At 40.7% G+C, this 19,467-nt stretch overlaps 1 protein-coding gene across 6 annotated transcripts in view; it reads right to left on the bottom strand.

Annotated features, from left to right (window-relative positions):
- LOC122556574 (long-chain-fatty-acid--CoA ligase 6-like) overlaps window positions 1–19,467 on the bottom strand; it is a 189,921-nt gene that overhangs the window by 8,614 nt on the left and 161,840 nt on the right. For all 6 annotated transcript variants that reach the window (XM_043703393.1, XM_043703392.1, XM_043703394.1 and 3 more), the window contains 3 exons: window positions 16,701–16,844; window positions 16,034–16,135; window positions 14,451–14,522 (listed from right to left, as the gene is read on the bottom strand). In XM_043703393.1, the coding sequence (XP_043559328.1) occupies window positions 14,451–14,522; window positions 16,034–16,135; window positions 16,701–16,844 (318 nt within the window). The remainder of the gene's footprint in view (window positions 1–14,450; window positions 14,523–16,033; window positions 16,136–16,700; window positions 16,845–19,467) is intronic.

Below are 19,467 nucleotides of genomic sequence, written 5' to 3'. Positions count from 1 at the left end.
GTTCCAAAACTGATGCCAATGCCCCATGAAGTGGAATCCCTCTTTCCCACACCAATCCCTTAGCCACGTGTTTACTTGCCTAATTTTCTTGTCCCTATGCCAATTGGCACGTGGCTCGGGCAGTAATCCGGAGATTATGACCCTTGAGGACCTGTGCTTCAATTTCCTGCCTAGTGCTTCATAATGCCCAAACAGGTCCTCCACCCTAGTCTTGCCTATGTTGTTGGTACCAACGTGGACCACAACAACTGGATCCTCCCCCTCCCATATCCTTTCAAGACGGTCGGAGATGTCTCGCACCCTGGCACCGGGCAGGCAACACACCATAAAAAATACACTTGTACAATGAAAGGGGAATGGTCAGTTCTCCCAGCTCAGCTTTTCTCTGGTTTGATTTGGTTTTTTGGCTGTCTGGCTATTTACTGAAAGCAGTCAGGCAGTCGTAAAAACTGCTGGACCCAAAGAAGCGAGTCCAGGCTGATATCTCTCTCTCTCTCTCTCACACCTCTCCTGTAAGACTCTGTTTTGTGCCAAGGGGTGTTTAAGGGGATTGTTACAAGTATTTAGAACAGCATCATTAAGTTGAGATGATCTGTTGGATTTTAAGACAGGTTAAATTATTCAGTATTTTGTTCTCTTTTGTTTGTGTTTCATTCAGTAATCTCGTAAATAAATTGTTTTGTTTAAAACTACGTGGTTTAACCAACTGCATCCCCCATAGAATATTTGTTTTAAGCAGGTGTAATACAGTTAGGAAAGTTAGGGTCTGGGCTAATTTCTTTAAAATGTTTTGAGGGGGTCCAGCCTGGTCCATAACCAATTGGGGGTTCATCTGGGATTTGTTCTATAGTTCCGGATTGGGATTTACGTTGTTAGGTGTTAGTGTCTCTTGTTCTGGGTGTTGAATTTGGTTGGTTTCAATAGCTCTTGGGATAGCAATGGCTCTTTCAGTCACCAAGGATTTCCTGAGGGTAGAAGAAGTGACTTCAGGAATTTTGCAAAAGGTGGTTAAGGCAAGCTGCTGGAATTAGAAGACAAGCTGGGGTTGGAGCTGCCTCCTTCCATGAGGAAAGCAGAGATAATTACAGCAATAGCTCAACAATTAATTCTGCTAGAAATGCCAACAGAATTTGTAGAGGTGACTAAAGTTCAATTGAAAATGAAGCAGTTTGAGTTCAAGGCCACAGACAAGGAATTACAATTAAAAGCAGAGTAAAAGAAAAAAAAAATTGCTTTAGTAGAACAAAAAGAAAAAGAGGAAGAAGACAGAAGAGAGAGAAAGAGAGGGAATTTGAACTTCAGAAATTGGCATTTAAGACAACAAAGTCAGCTTAAAAGGATGAAGATCAAGGCTGAAGGTAAGCTAACTGAGGAAGAGAGTAAGGATGAGCAAACCTAGGTAGCCAAAGGCCTGGTGAGAAACTGTTTATATATATTCAAGCATTGTCCAAATTTGATGGGAAGGATGTGGAAGCTCTTTTCATCTCATTTGAAAAAGTAGCGGCCAGTGACCATGTGGGTTTTGTTGATCCAAGCAAAACTGGTGGATAGAGCTAGTGAGGTATTTACACCACTATCAGAGGAGGTATCTGGGGCATATGAAGAGGTGAAGAAAGCCTTCTTAAATGCATATGAGATTGTACCAGAAGCCTACAGACAACATTTCAGGAATCTAAGAAGGGACCCTGGTCAAAACTACATTGAGTTTGAAAGGATCAAAGTAATTTTGATAGGTGGATAAGGGCATTAAAAATAGAGCACACCTATTATGCTCTCAGAGAGAGACAATTATTTTGGAGGAGTTCAAAAATTCACTTATTCAAGTAGTGAGAACTCATGTGCAAGATCAGAGAGTTAAAATGGCAAGACTGGCAGCTGAAATCGCTGGTGATTATGAGTTGGTCCATAAATCAAAGTCTGGCTTCCAAACTCGATTTCAATCAATAGAAATTGGGGTAAAGAGAAATCCTCATGTGGAAAGGGAAAGGTAGATCTCAGTGAAGATCATGAGGATAACTTACCACAAGGTAAAAAGGAAACCCTTGAAGGAGTCAAAGAAGTTTAAAAAGCTCCAGTATTTTCACTGCAATAAAGTAGGCCACATGAGATCACAGTGCTGGTGGGTTAGGAAAAGATGTAGGAAAATAGGATAAGCCAGTGAATTTTGTTGGGGTGGTAACAGAAAGCACAGTGGAGGCTAGAAAGCTGCACCACAATGTACAACCTGGTCAGAGGTTGGATAAGGAGGAAGTGCCAGATCTTCTTAAACTATATACATGTGAAGATAAAGTTTACTCTTATAAGCCAGGAGCAGCAAATAAAGAGGTTACAATTTTAAGAGGTACATGATCCTCTCAATCTGTGATGCTGAAAGATGAGGCGATATGTATCTCTGAAGGACTATTGCCAGAAAAGGTACTAGTAGTGGGAATTCACGGTGGGACAAGAATCACTCAATTATGTAATGTGAAGTTAGAGTGTCAGTGAAGAGTGGAGAAGTCGTGGTAGGAGTACTGGATAAACTCTCAGCTCCAGGAATACTTTTTGTCCTTGCTAATGATATAACTGGTTTAGAGGTAGGAGTGCTGCCTAATGTGGTTGAAAGGTTAGTGGAAACTCAGGCAACTGAACTAATGAGGACACATATCCTGGAAGATTTCCTGATTGTGTGGTAATGAGATTACAAAGTCACCATCTGAAACAGGAGAAATTAAAGAGTACCGATAAGAAAGTTGAAGAAGAATTAGTTTGATCAGATGATTGATACAAACCAGGAGCAGATAGAGGACACAGCAGACATCTTTAGCTCTGATAAATTAACTGAATAACAACAAAGCTGAAAATTTAAAGCGATTGTGTCAAAAGGCATACACGGGAAAAGAATTCAAATGTATCCCCAAATGTTATTATCTTAAAAATGATGTCTTATTGAGGAAATGGAGACCATCACATATTCAGGCAGATAAGAAATGGGCGCAAGTTCATCAAATCGTATTGCCTGTGGGTTATAGAAAGGAGGTGTTGTGGGTCGCGCACAAGCTACCTCTAGGGGGTCATTTAGGAGTGAAAAAAACTCAAGCTAAAATACAAAAACATTTTTACTGTCCTGGACTGCACAAGGATGTAGTTGAATTGTGCCACACGTCATAGGAAAACCACAGGCAGTAATAAAACCCATACCTTTAATACCTATTTCTGTATTCGAGGAAGTCTTAATTGATTGCTTCCTAAGATAAAAGGTGGGAATCAATATTTGTTAACAATAATGGGTGTGTCCACTAGATTTCCAGAGGCCTTTCCATTATGCAATATCATAGCAAAAAGGATTGTCGAGGCACTACTAAAATTTGTCATAGAGTCATCAAGTTATAGAGAAGGACAGCACAGAAACAAACCCTTCAGTCTAACTCATCCATGCCAACCAGATACCCTAACCTAATCTAGTCCCACTTGTCAGCATTTGGCCCATATCCCTCTAAACCCTTCCTATTCATATACCCATCCAGATGCCTTTTAAATGCTGCAATTCTATGAGCCTCCACCATTTCCTCTGGCAGCTCATTTCATACACGCACCATCCTCTGCATGAAAGAATTGCCCCTTAGGTCCCTTTTATATCTTGCCCCTCTCATTCTAAAACTACTCCCACTAGGTTTCCCCACCCCAGGGAAAAGACCTTGTCTATGCCCCTCTTGATTTTATAAACCTCTATAAAGGTCACCCCTGAGGCTCTGATGCTCCAGTGAAAACAGCCCCAGCCTACTCAGCCTCTCCCTATAGCTCAAATCCTCAAACCCTGGCAACATCCTTATAAATCTTTTCTGAACCCTTTCAAGTTTCTCAACATCTTTCCGATAAGGAGATCAGAATTGCACACAATATTCCAAAAGTGGCCTAATCAATGTCCTGTACAGCCGCAACATGACTTCCCAACTCCTATACTCAATGCTCTGACCAATAAAGGAAAGCATACCAAGTGCCTTCTTCACTATCCTATCTACCTGTGACTCTACTTTCAAAGAACTATGAACCTGCACTCTAAGGTCTCTTTGTTCAGCAACATTCCCTAGGGCCTTACCATTAAGTGTCTTAGCCTTGCTATGATTTGATTTTCCAAAATGCAGCACCTCACATTTATCTAAATTAAACTCCATCTGCCACTCCTCAGCCCTTGGCCCATTTGATTAAGATCCTGTTGTACACTGAGGTTACCTTCTTCACTGTCCACTACACCTCCAATTTTGGTGTCATCTGCAAACTGACTAACTATACCTCTTATGCTCACATCCATATATTTATCATCGATCCTTGTGGCACTCCACTGGTCACAGGCCACCAGACTGAAAAACAACCGTCCACCACCACCCTCTGTCTTCGACCTTCAAGTCCGTTCTGTATCCAAATGGCTAGTTCTTCCTGTATTCAATGAGATCTAACATTGCCAACCAGTCTTCCATGGGGAACCTTGTCGAACGCCTTACTGAAGTCCATATAGATCACATCCACCGCTCTGCCCTCATCAATCCTCTTTGTTACTTCTTCAAAACACTCAATTAAGTTCCTGAAACATGGAGTTCCCATGCACAAAGCCATGCTGACTATCCCTAATCAGTCCTTGCCTTTCCAAATACATGTACTTTCTGTCTCTCAGGATTCCCTCCAACAACTTGCCCACCACCGATGTCAGGTTCATCGGTCTATCATTCCCGAGCTTTTCCTTACCACCTCTCATAAATAGTGGCTCCACGTTAGCCAACCTCCAGTCTTCTGGCACCTCATCTGTGACTATCCAGGATACCAAATATCTCAGCAAGGAGCCCAGCAATCACCTCCCTAGCTTCCCACAGAGTTCTAAGCTACATCTGATCAGGTCCTGGGGATTTATCCATGTTTATGTGTTTCAAGACATCCAGCACCTACTCCTCTGTAATACGGACCACCCACAGAGATACAATCAATCAGATCAAAGGTCAAACCTTGCATCAAAATTATTTAAGGGAGTTATGGACAGCTTAGGAATAAAACAATTCAAATCTGCTGTGTATCATCCAGAGTCACAGGGAACGCTAGAAAAGTGGCATCAGATATTAAAGACCATTTTGAGGTTTAGAGTCAAGATAATTGGGATAAGGAAATTCTATTTGTACTTTTTGCCATCATAGAACAATACAGCGCAGAACAGGCCCTTCGGCTCTCAATGTTGCGCTGACCTGTGAACTATTCTCAGCTTGTCCCCCTACACTACCCCGTCATCATCCTGGAGCTTATCCAAGGATTGTTTAAATCTCCATAATGTGGCTGAGTTGACTACATTGGCAGGTAGGGCATTCCATGCCCTTACCACGCTCGGAGTTAAGAGCCTGCTTCTGATATCTGTCTTAAATCTATCACCCCTCAATTTGTAGATTATCCCTTTTTTTGAAAAAATGGAGGGGCACAGTGATAAGAATGTTAGCAAGAAGCGTCCTGGTGATAAAAGTCGGGGTGGTGAATGCAAAACAAAGGCTAAAACACTGAAAGAGAAGCTAGATATTATAAAATGTATTGAACATATTCTCTTCTTATGTGATATAGCTCACTTAACAGGAATGAGGAAGTCTATCTTACGCACCATGATGACTATCTGTCCCTGCATTAACAATATTTTTTAAATGTACTGTGTTAAATTTACCTTTGTTTCATTGATAAATATGTGATTTAAACCTTCATTCAGGCTGTGTTATACTTTGTGTTACACTTCTGGGTAATTTTTGAGCGATCGTAAGTGATATTTTTTGCTGGTCTGCTCCTAATCCCACTTTTGCCACAGGCCCCATTATTTATATTAAGCAATTTTCTATTAAGTGATGTTTCACTGGATTTCAACTATAGTGTTATAGGCGAACTAACTGTATGAGAAATGTTAGGAACACAGGGTTTAAGTGAGAGCTGAAAAATGTGTTGTTGGAAAAGCGCAGCAGATCAGGCAGCATTCAAGGAGCAGGAGAATAGACGTTTCCGGCATAAGCCCTTCTTCAGGAAAGGGCATATGCCCAAAGAAGGGCTTATGCCCGAAACGTCGATTCTCCTGCTCCTTGGATGCTGCCTGACCTGCTGCACTTTTCCAGCTACACATTTTTCAGCTCTGATCTCCAGCATCTGCAGTCCTCACTTTCTCCTAGTTTAAGTGAGAGCAAGGTACTGAAAGAAATCAGTTTTAGTGGGAAAGGATGTTGGGGAAACCAATAGGATTGAAGGCCAATAAATGTTAAACCACATCCCAGAGTACTAAAGGAAGTGGCTCTGAAGATAGTCAATGCATTGGACATTTTCCAAGATTTTATAGATTCTAGAACAGTTGTTACACATTTGAGGGTAGCTAATGTAACCCATCTATTTAAGAAAGGAGACAGAGAGAAAACTGGAAATTATAGACTAGTGAGTGTGACATCATTAGGAAAAATGCTACTGTCCACTATAAAAGATTTAATAGCAGAATCTTTGGAAATCAGTGGCAGAAAGACATGGTCAGCATGAATTTAAAAAAGGGAAATCATACTTGACAAATTTGCTGGAGTTTTTCAAAAATGTAATTGGTAGAGTTGACTGGGGTAGCCAGTGGTTGTGATTTATTTGGACTTCCAGAAAGCTTTTGATACCGTCTCAAAGAAGAGAGAAATAAACTGCATGGAATGGGATGGACAAAAGATTGGCTGGCAGACAGGAAAAGAGTGGGAATAAACAAATCTTTCCCAAATGTCAGATGGTGATTAGTTGGGTACTGCAGGAATCATAGAGTCATTAGAGATGTACAGCAAGGAAACAGATGCTTCAGTCCAACCAGTTTATGCCGACCAGATATCCCAACCTAATCTAGTCCCACCTGCCAGTACCCGACCCATATTCCTTCAAACTCTTCCTATTCATATACCCATCCAAATGCCTCTTAAATGTTGCAATTGTACCAGCCTCCACCATTTCCTCTGGCAGCTTATTCCATACACGTACCACTGTGTGGAAAAAGTTGCCCCTGAGGTCTCTTTTATATCTTTCCCCTCTCACCCTAAACCTATGCTCTCTAGTTCTGGATTCCCCCACCCCAGGGAAAAGACTTTGCCTATTTACCCTATCCATGCCCCTCATAATTTTGTAAACCTCTATTAAGGTCACCCCTCAGCCTCTGACGCTCAGGGAAAACAGCCCCAACTTGTTCAGCCTCACCCTGTAGTTCAAATCCTCCAACCCTGGCAACATCTTTGGAAATCTTTTCTGAACCCTTTCAAGTTTCACAACATCTTTCTGATAGGAAGGAGACCAGAAAAGCACACAGTATTCCAACAGTGGTCTAAGCAATGTCCTGTACAGCCACAACACGACTTTCCATCTCCTGCACTCAATACTCTGACCAATAAAGGAAAGCATACCAAGCGCCACCTTCACTATCCTATCCACCTGCGACTCCACTTTCAAGGAGCTATGAATCTGCACTCCAAGGTCTCTTTGTTCAAGAACACTCCCTAGGACCTCACCATGAAGTGTATAAGTCCTGCTAAGATTGCTTTCCCAAAATGCAGCACGTCGCATTTATCTGAATTAAACTCCATCTGCCACTTCTCAGCCCATTGGCCCATCCTGTTGTAAATGAGGTAACCCTCTTCGCTGTCCACTACACCTCCAATTTTGGTGCAAACTTACTAACTGTACCTCTTATGCTCACATCCAAATCATTTATTTAAATGACAAAAAGTAGAGGACCCAGCACCGATCCTTGTGGCACTCCACTGGTCACAGGCCTCCAGTCTGAAAAACAATCCTCCACCACCACCCTCTGACACCTTTGAGCCAGTTCTGTATCCAAATGGCTAGTTCTCCCTGTATTCCATGAGATCTAACCTTGCTAATCAGTCTCCCATTGGGAACCTTGTCAAACGCCTTACTGAAGATCATATAGATCACATCTACCGCTCTACCCTCATCAATCCTCTGTTACTTCCTCAAAAAGTTTGTGAGACATGATTTCCCACACACAAAGCCCTGTTTACTATCCCTAATCAGTCCTTGCCTTTCCAAATACATGTACATCCTGTCCCTCAGGATTCCCTCCAACAACTTGCCCACCACCAACATCAGGCTCACTGGTCTATAGTTCCCTGGCTTGTCCTTACCACCCTTCTTAAACAGTGGCACCACGTTAGCCAACCTCCAGTCTTCCAGCACCTCACCTGTGACTATCGATGATATAAATATCTCAGCAAGAGGCCTAGCGATCACTTCTCTAGCTTCCCACAGAGTTCTAGGGTACACCTGATCATGTCCTGGGGATTTATCCACCTTTGTGTTTCAAGATATCCAGTACTTCATCCTCTGTAATCTGGACATTTTGCAAGATGTCACCATCTATTTCCCTACAGTCTATATCTTCCATATCCTTTTCCACAGTAAATACTGATGCAAAATACTCATTTAGTATCTCCCCCATTTTCTGCGGCTCCACACAAAGGCTGCCTTGCTGATCTTTGAGGGGCCCTATTCTCTCCCTAGTTACCCTTTTGTCCTTTATGTATTTGTAAAAACTCTTTGGATTCTCCTTAATTCTATTTGCCAAAGTTATCTCACGTCCCCTTTTTGCTCTCCTCATTTCCCTCTTAAGTATACTCCTACTGCCTTTATACTCTAAGGATTCACTCAATCTATCCTGTCTATACCTTACATATGCTTCCTTCTGTTTCTTAATCAAACCCTCAATTTCTTTAGTCATCCAGCATTCCCTATACCTACCAGCCTTTCCTTTCACACTAACAGGAATATACTTTCTCTGGATCCTTGTTACCTCATTTCTGAAGGCACTTAATAATATATATTAATGATTTGGTGAAGGAATTAAATGTAATACTGCAAAATTTGCAAATGCCACAACAGTGGGAGTGGTGGGGTGTGCAGAGGATGGGGTTGGCAGCTGTGAGGAGGATGCAGAATGCTTCAGTGTGGTTTGAACAAGCTGGTTGAGTGGGCAAATGCATGGTAGATGCAGTTTGATTCGGATAAATGCGAGATATTCCACTTGAGAGGGGAATGTATAATGAGACCTGGATGCCCTTAACACCAGTCACTGAAGGTAACCATATAAGTGCAGCAGGCAGTGAAAAATGGTATACTGGGCTTCGTTGTGAAAGGATTAGAGCACAGGAGCACGGACATAGTAGTGCAATTATATAGAGCCCTGCTGAGACCACACCTGGAATTTCATGTGTAGTTTTGGTCTCCTTATCTGAGGAAGGTTGTTTTTGTAGCCGAGGGAGTCCAGCAAAGGCTTACCAGACCGGTTCCTGGGATGACAGGACTGACGTATGAGCAAAGATTAAATCGATTCAGATTACATTCACTGGGGGGGTTCAGCAGAATGAGGGGGGTCTTATCGAAACCTCTAAAATTCTGACAGGTCTGGACAGGGTAGATACAGGATGTTCTTGATGATGAGGGACCCAAAGGTCACAGCCAAAGGATACAGAGTAAACCATCTAAGATTGGGTTGAGAAGGAATTGCTTTACCCCCAGAGAGTAGCAAGTCTGTGGAATTCACTTTCACAGAAAGCAGGCAAGAGCAAAACATTGTACGATTTTAGGAAGGAGTTGGATACAAAACTTGGACCAAAAGAGATCAAAGATTACAGGGAAAAAGCAGGAAAAGGCAATTGAGCTGGATAATCATTGAGCCTGGTTTGTCATTCACTAAGAGCTAAATGGCTACTTCTGATGTCTGTGTTTCAGGGAAAACATAATGGGACTTGATTAGATCAGGAATGAATTCTTAGCAGATACTTACAGGACAAGAGTAGCGGTTTTGTATTGCTAAATGTGGAACTGATTATAGAGGGAACGTGTGACCTTTAAAATGATTGAAGCACTTAGGTAAACAGAAAGGGCTATTCGCAACATTAGTTTCACATGATGTGAAGTACTTGGCTGTGTAGTCACTGTTAACCGCAGAGATCAGTTTCAAGTGCCATTGCTATAGAAATTAACATCGCTATAGAAGTTAACAAATACAGTTACACCCAAACCATAGAAACACAAGGATATGAGAATGTGAGCCGTGATGGGACAAGCGCAGTTGCGTTATAACAGTTGCTGTCACGTCTTTGCGGTTGTAACATCCATGTAATTGCCAAACTTCTGCAATAAACATTTAAAGAAGACATTGTGCAGTTCCCATGCCTGGTTATTCCTATCATTAAAAAATGCACCAAATGAATCAACTAAATTCAGTCCATTTGAATTAGTTTTAAGGGCATGAAGTAAGAGGACCACCAAAATTGATTAAGGAGAAATTAGTAAGTCAGAATTTAGAGACCACATATTTTGACTATGTGTCAAATTTTTAGGAACGATTAAATAGAGCAGGCAAGTTGGCTAGACAGCATTTATATCACAGCAATGAAACAGGAAGCAGACAAGAAAACAAAAACTCAATTAAGCCAGCGCAGATAAGGTGTTAGTGTTACTTCCAGTAATGAGCGAATCTTTAAAAGCAAGGCTTAGTGGACCTTATCAAGTCGAAAGGTAGTTGAATGAGGTGAACTATTTGATAAGGACTCCAGACAGAAGAAATCTCTGTCATGTGAGTATGCTCAAAAGGTATATTGACAGGGAAGAAAAGCAAGTTATTGGTTACAACACAGAGGAAAGATCCAAATAAAATTCAGAGGATTCTGAATTGGACATTCCTCAAATTAAATTGGACAATAAGGAAATTGTCAAAAATTGGGACAAATTATTGAGTTACCTTCTAGAGGAAAATCAAAATGACCTGTAAGAGTTGTTACTCTCACATGAGGAGATATGTGGAAATAAGCTGGGAAGTACTAACTTAATTATGCCTGATGTAGATATAGGAGATGCTGTTCCTATTAAAGCAACATTGTTATCGGCATAATCCTCTAAAATTGGCACAGGTTCAAAAGGAGATGAACACACGCTCCAAGATGACATAATTGAAGTGAGTTACAGTGACGAGCTCACCCATAGTAATGGTGCCAAAACCAGATGGTAGCCAGCAGTTGTGTGTGGATTATCGCAAGGTCAATGCAGTTGCAAAGATGAATGCATATTCGATTCCTGAAAGACTGTGTTGAGAAGGTGGGACAAGCAACTTAGAAATATAAGTTGGACTTGCTCAGAAGATATTGGCAGGTACCTTTGTCAGAAACAGCGAAGACAGTTTCGGCTTTTGTAATGCCAAATGGACTGTATCAGTTTAAAGCCTTGCCATTTGGTATGAAAAATGCGCCAGCCACATTTCACAGACTAACCAATAAGGTCATTGCTGGATTACCTAATTGTGCCATGTATATAGACGAGCTGGTGATTTTTAGCGACACATGGAAGTAACATTTGCAACACTTATCAGACTTGCTTGATCAAATTTGGAAGACAGGCTTGGTGATAAACCTGACTAAAAGTGAATTTGCCAAAGCCCAAGTCACCTTCCTGGGCCATGTTATTGGACACGCACAAATGGCCCCACAGGATGCACAAACAAAAGTAATTGGGGAGTTTCCCATACCATCGACAAAAAGAGCACTGCTATAATCCCTGGGATTGAGTGGATTCTATCAAAAATTCATACCAAATTTTAATAGTGTGGCTGCTCCACTCACTGAATTGCTAAGGAAAGGCAAGAAGCTTCAGTGAACAGTGGACAATCAGAAGGCATTTGACAGCCTGAAAGCTATGTTAACCTCTGGCCCAGTATGAGCCACACCTAATTACGCAAAGCCATTAAAGGGGGCTATCGATGCAAGTGATGTGGGTGTCAGTGCTGTGCTCTTGCAGGAAACCGGTGAGAAGATAGACAGACCCATCAAGTATTTCTCCAGGAAACTGAACATTCAGCAGTCGAAATATTCAACAGTTGAGAAGACTTTGATCTTCATGTTGGCATTATAACATTTCAATGTTTATGTTACCAGCAACGTATCTGAGACAATCATATACATTGATCATAACCCACTGATGTTTGCGGAGAAATTTAAGGATAAAAATGCCAGACTATTTAGATAGAGCTGTTACAGCCATTCAATTTGAAAATTGTGCATGTGGCAGGACAAAAAAACATGAATGCTGACACATTTTCAAGATTTGAATGACAAACAGGAGGTGTTGGGTCGCAGGAGTAAAAAAAGACAAACAGAATGTAGTAGTGCATGTTTACAGTCAATGTGATATATGTGTGTGTTATAAAGTACTGACAGTTTAGGACTAAAGGGTTTTAAAATGAAGTCATTTTTGGATATTGATATTTTAAGGGGGAGGGGGGCGGGTAAGGATAGTTATGATGATGCTGCTCCTTTAAACAAGGTTACGATGTCCTTGGTTTTTCAGAAGGTTGTAAAAGACACAGACTCTGAAAAGATTGGGTTTGAAAGGTTTTAGAGCCAATTTGATTATAGCTAACAGATACTTCCACAGGAAATGGCTTTCAAGTTTAAAAAAAAATGCTTGTACAATGAAAGTTATTATGAAGGTGTAGGTGTGTATTATACCTTTAAGAGACAGGAAGCTGGCAAGAACTGACTGAAAGCATAGAGTGTGTTGAACAATTTAAAATTGTAATAATTTGTTGAAACAAATAGCTGGGGTTGCATTGCCATCGATGCTAATGACATAGGAGTTGGAGCTGTACTGCTACAGGAAGATGATGATGGGATTGAACTGCCAGTTGACTACATTTTGAAGAAACTCAACATCCACCAGAGGAAATACTACACAATCGATAAAGAACTATTGGGTTTGATACTGGTCTTACAACATTTTAATGTGTGTATCACAAACAATGTGTCAGAGACAGTTGTGTACACAGATCTCAATTCTCTTACATTCTTGGAATGCTTTAAAGACAAGAATATGAGACTATTTTGTTGAAGTCTTATGTTACAGATTTTTACTTTACAGTTCGTACATGTTGCAGGTTATAAGAATGTAATCGCAGATGTGTTATCGTGAATTTAACTGAAAGTATAGATGAGATTGGTATCTATTCAACGTCATGTATATGTGGGAAGACATTAGTGCGAACTTAGTTTTGTCATTTGTATGCCATGGTCATGTGGTTAAGGAATGGAGAAAAAAAATGATGCCATCGTTTCATATGATGGTTCATTTTTTCCTTAAGAGGGGAGGTGTTATGAAGATGTAAGTCTGTATGGTACCTTTGAGAGAGAGAGAGAGAGAGAGAGAGAGAGAGAGAGAGAGAGAGAGAGAGAGAAAGAGAAAGCTGGCAAGGACTGAAAGCACAGAATGTGCTGAACAATTTAATAGTATAACATTTGGTTAAAAAATATAGCTGGAGCTGCATTTCCATGGAACAAAAACAAATTCAAATTCAGCCAGTTTAAATTATGCCTCAGATACCAAAATCCAATTGAATTTGAATCTTACTGTTTGGGATGACATCAACCCAATGAAATGATCTGATGCTTTGGGAATTTTGAACAGTTAGGGGGAGAACAGCAAAGAGCACCAACAAGTACAGACTGCTAGCCGAGTAACTCTCTGAAAGGTAACTGTCCATAAGAAAAGTTGTGCACCAGAAGACTAAGAAGTGATGACCCAGGAAAATACAAAGGAAAATCTACAAATGAGACTCGACAAAGCTGGCTGGTTTTGAATCATGATTTTTTTTGTAAATCTTAATTGGGTTTGTCTTAAAATTGAAATAACATTGTAGAGTGGGAGGGAAAAGATAGGTTTAAGATAAAGGAGTTGTTGTTTTAATGTTCTCTTTTGGACTTCAAGAATAAAATTGTTAATGTTTACATTAAATACTGAGATCTGTAATGGTTCTTTGCCTCAAAATTTAACAGATTACGGTGTGAGGTGAGCTTCTCTGTGTGTTGGGTTTAAATTAGCAGATGGGTTTACCCCATGTCATAACAGAGGAGTGGCCAGTTCTCTCAGCTCAGATTTTCTATGGTTTGATTTGGTTTTTGGCAGTCTGGCTGTTCACTGAAACCAGTCAGGCAATAGTAAAAACTGCTCGACCCAAAGAAGCAGGTACAGGCTGATCCTTCTCTCTCACTCTGACATCTCTCCTGTAACACCCTGTGTTTGATTTTACCTTTTGTGCCAAGGGGTATTTAAGGGGATTGTTGCAAGTATTTAGAATAGCATCATTAAGTTGGAATGATCTGTTCGGTTTTCAGATAGATTAACTTATTCAGTATTCCATTCTCTTTTGTTTGTTTCATTCGGTAATCTTGTAAATAAATCATTTTGTTTAAAACTATGGTTTGACCAACTACATTCCCCTGGAATGCCTGCATTACACCTGCTTAAAACAACTAGCAAAGTTCGGGTCTGGGCTACTTTCTTGAAATGTTTTGAGGGGGTCTGGTCTGGCCCATAACATTGTACAGCTGAAATTTCTCCCTCTCGTCAGTAATGGTGGAGAAATTCAATGAATATTATCTTACCTGTTCAAATGAATAAAGGCCAGCTTGTTGTCCCAGTTTCACCATGTCTTCCATAAGAGCTTTTTTAAAAGCCTAAATCAAAGCAAACTGTTAAGTAATATTCAACTTGAACCATGCGCAGAAACTAAAACATCTTCTTCATTTTTTTATTGTTAAAGCAGTTACAGGAAATATAACTTTTCATTTTTATTTAAACAATACTTGTGCAGATATTACTGGGATATCTGCTTTTCATAGGTACAACTTACCTTTTTTTGTAGTGTGTGATCTATTTTGTTTAGTTCAAACTATATTAAAAATATAATGTGGTAAATTTGTTGATATAGGAACTCCAGTCACCAATTTCTTGGCAGAATTAGGGCAAGCAGGGACAAGGCTGCTGAGGAGAAAAACACTGATCCTATCTCCATACATTTCTCCAATATTTCCAACAGCCGGACAGTCTGCAATCATCCAGGGTAAGCAAAAGCTGAAACTGAAACAGATCCCAGATGCGAACATGGAATATGTAGGATATTGGATGGAATCTTCTGGGTTAGTGAATGTCTTGCATGTTGCATTGGAACAGTCATTCTTACTCTCCGATGAATGAGCCACCATAGTGACACAGTGACTAGCACTGCTGCGTCACAACGCCAGGGATCCATGTTCGATTCCAGCCTTGGGTAACTGTGTAAACTCCACACAGACATTCTCCCTGTGTCTGTGTGGGGTTCCTCTGGATGCTCTGGTTTCCTCCCTCATTTAACCATGATGCATGTGGGGTTGTAGGCGCTGGGTCTGCATAGGATGCTCCTCAGAGGGTTGGTGCAGACTTGAATGGTCTCTTTCTACACTGTAGGGATTTTATGATTTACCCCATCAGGCAATGAAATAAACAATATTTGACCTTTCTGTTGACCAAGAATTCTGAGATAGGATACTGCACCCATCGAGAGCTGCCAGCTAATCATAGGGTGGCAGCTCAAGAACTCTACAATGTCACAAAGGAAGAAGGCCATGGCTGCTGCTGAGCCAGAGTCCCAGAAGTGAGAATCAACCCAAGGACAACTGTGGGCATTACTGGGGAGGGTCAGAGGTCATAGAAAGCTGTCAGTGACTTCTTCCCTGCCCCATGTCCATAGATTATGCAAAACATTATTGCAGGTTCAGCCCAGCCCATCGATCCAGCTACCAATTTACATGCAGCCCGCACAGTTTTATTGTCAGATCGATTGCCTGTCATTTCTCTTATCTGCTGCTGAAAAAACAGCAGACCGAAAATGCTCTTCTAGTGGTTGCTACTTGGCTATTCTACAGGGTCTTTAATGGAGTGGGAAGATGACCCATGGGCCTTTTTACCTTGGGAAGAAGCTGAAAGGCATTGGGTATTAGTCCTGACCACTGAACATTTGAGGTCTCCAGCCTCCAGGAGGCCAGGAACATTCTGCCCATTGATTGAGAATGTTGAAATCATGCAGTACTGCTTTTTGGCCAGTAGGGATCACCCAATTAACACTACATAATAGCAGTATAGAAATAAAGTCCTGCATAACAAGGTTCAAACGTGCTGTGTGGTCTACATATACGATTTTAAAACATACCTCTGATTTAGCTAGTTCTGCATAAGAATGTTCAAATCCCTTTTTCCTTGCCCAGGCTTCTGTGACTTCAGGATCAGGTACAACAATACCCACCAAGAAGGACTGTACCAAAACAGGGAAAGCATTAAACAGAATTTTAAAAGTGCAATCCAGTTAAGTTCAAATATCAACCAACTTTCCCTTGCTTACATGAGAAGGAACTTACAGCAAAATTCAATATTGAACATTGAAACCATATACAAAGTTAATGTAACATCAGAAACCCTGATATTATGTAATTATCTTTTGGGCTAATATGTTCTTTTGCATGTTCTAACTTCTCGTCAGTGTAGAAGATTTTTGTAACTTGTTTTCAAGTTACTCATTTTCCTCTTATCTTCCTTCGTCTATTGAAGATCACTGCCTTCATTAGCTGCCTGTCACAGTACAATGCGAGCTCATTATGATGAATATTGATATATTTAATGTCTCACAACGCTTCCGTTGTAAATACAGAACTACACAAAAAGAAAATCAGAAGCACAGGAAGAGAAAATTCAAGAAATTAATCAAGGTAAAATATGTTTTAAAATTAAGTAATATTAAACAGATTACATATCTGATTAATGAGGAGGTACAAATTGTTATTGTTTATTTTATTCTTGAAATATTAATAATCCATAGTTACCTGCAAACTATCTCCATGGACATACACTTGGGCTACAGGCTCACTCCGTACATAGATATTCTCAATTTTCTCTGGTGCAATGTACTCTCCCTGAGCAAGTTTGAATATGTGTTTCTTTCGGTCTATGATTTTTAAAGTGCCATTCTGTATATAATGAAACAAAACAATAATCCACAATAATTCAATCATTACCTCCAATATAAAATCACAATATTACTCCTGAATAAGGAAGATGGATGTACCAGAATTACAAACTCAGCTCCCAAACTAGATATGGACATGTCTGAGCACACAACATTCACAAAATCTCAGAAACTGCACTGCCTTAGATGAAAGTGCTGCCTGTTACAGTGTGCTATACATTATTCAATGATGTGGTTGGTCTATTATGGTATTACTCTAGGACATAAAAGTTTCTACTTTTTTTAGCACAGACTTTCAGGTGCAGTACTTAGGGAACATTCATGTGTTGGAAATGATGCCATTTTGATTGTGTTGTCATTTGAAGCCATGCCTTATAAAAAGAAAATGTTTTGGATTTAGTTTGGTGAGGAGGGTTGATCGACTCTACTCTTTTTAAAACACCTTCAATTCCCGACTCAGGCGACTGACTGTGTGGAGTTTGCACATTCTCCCCGTGTCTGCGTGGGTTTCCTCCGGGTGCTCCGGTTTCCTCCCACAGTCCAAAGATGTGCGGGTCAGGTGAATTGGCCATGCTAAATTGCCCATAGTGTTAGGTTAAAGGGGTAAATGTAGGGGTATGGGTGGGTTGCGCTTCGGCGGGTCGGTGTGGACTTGTTGGGCCGAAGGGCCTGTTTCCACACTAAGTAATCTAATCTAATCTAATCTAAAGTAATCTAATCTAATCTAACCTTTGTCAACTTCAACAAATATTCTTATTTCTTTATCAGCATTCAAAAATTTAAATGTAATTAACTAGATCATAATGATGGAGCCAATTAATTACAGTACAAGGTTTTCTCAAGTGAAAGGAAAAGGAATTTTATTACTTACTATCTACCCAGGGAAACAAAAAAAGCATCTAACACAAAGACAAACACAGGCATTCAGCTGAAAAACAATGTTGGGTGCAAGGGAAGGTAAACGCAGTTACATTTTAAAATTTCTTAGAATCTTTGTGATTTGGAGATGCCGATGTTGGGCTGGGGTGTACAAAGTTAAAAATCACACAACACCAGGTTATAGTCCAATAGGTTTAATTGGAAGCACACTAGCTTTTGGAGCAAGATTTGTGAAGGTTTGTTTATAGTGTTGTGGTTGGAGTGCAAACAAGCACATAGATCTAGATGCCATCTATCAACCCCTGAGAAAACAAACAGGAAATGACATCACCACAAACCCCAGGAACCCCATCCAGGAGAAAGATATAAATAGAAAGCAGGAGAACAGCTTCGCTTCACTTGGAGGTTGCCACTGATGATGTTACCGAGCCAGGTAATGAAACGTCTGGATATCAAACCTACAGCTCAGCGAGCAAACCTACACCCTAAAGTCCTGATGAAGGAGCAACGCTCTGAAAGCTAGTGTGCTTCCAATTAAACCTGTTGGACTATAACCTGGTGTTGTGTGATTTTTAACTTAGCATCTTTGAGATCTGAAAATGACTTAAGTCCCAACTGTTTAGCTGTTGCACTGTTTCTTCAGCAGTGGTAAAGTTTGCAGTTCTTTTTCAGAGAATGGTGGTTGCTTCAAGTTGCATTTTCACCAGGCTTTGACTTTTAAAGTTAGAGAGTGGGAGTGGGAGTGGGAGTGGGAGAGTGGGGGGGGGGGGGGGCGAGTGGGAGAGGGATTGAGAGGAGGGAGGCAGGCAGAGAGAAGGAAAGGGAAAGACAGAGAAGGGAGACAGACAAAGAGGGGGAAGGGAAAGAGGCTTCCAATTCTTGCTTGCAAATCCATTGCTTCTTGTTTCTGCCCTATCACTTTCATCCCAATGTGTAACACAAATTCCAGAATTGACACAGATGAGTTTCATGCCCTCTTACAACTGCGTTAATTCTGGTTCAAATTGATCCTTGTTTACTGATGGTTCCATTAACTTAGCTCAACCTGATCAATTGACCATAGCACACATTATAGGCACCTGTCATTTTTAAAAGCCACTTAAGTCCATGAAGCTCTTACATATTAAAATCAAGTAATGGAATATTGATATTCCACATTTATGGTTATCAAAACAGGTTGCAAATTCTGAACTGACTTTTTAAAGAGATCAACATGCCACACTCCAGCTGAGGGTGCTGAACATTTATGTCACTATATTGTCTACATTTCAACTCTACTGAAATGAAGATAATGAGCTGTGTTTTACCAAAAAAAGCCAAGTGCCAATTTTGGCAGGTTTCACGCATGGTTTCTGTCCATCAACCTTAGCAGGTTTTTTTCACATCATCTTCTTGAATACTCCTCACAACTCTGTACATATCACCCTGTTACTTTCGTCTTATTCTCTCAGTCACCACAGACAAAGGACTAGTCATTGCCAGAACCTCCCAGAACGCCTGGCACTTGTATTATCATTAAAGGCGAGAGTGCAACTGGTAAGAGGCTTGCAGCGGACCGAAACATTTGTATTATTTGCCCTTGACATGTTGAGTAGAGGAAAAGTTTCACCCTGCTTTGTGAACGGGGATTTGGAGGTGCTGGTGGGTGAACAGTGCGTACATTTGCTGCTCATGGTGTGTGCACCGAGATGCTGGTGATTGGAGGAGGTCTGGAATAGCAAATGACGATCTAGAGTTGCCAGGTT

This window comes from Chiloscyllium plagiosum, chromosome 14 (assembly GCF_004010195.1).
Source record: "Chiloscyllium plagiosum isolate BGI_BamShark_2017 chromosome 14, ASM401019v2, whole genome shotgun sequence".
NCBI lineage: Eukaryota > Metazoa > Chordata > Chondrichthyes > Orectolobiformes > Hemiscylliidae > Chiloscyllium > Chiloscyllium plagiosum.
This window is presented reverse-complemented; position numbering and strand designations above follow the sequence as displayed.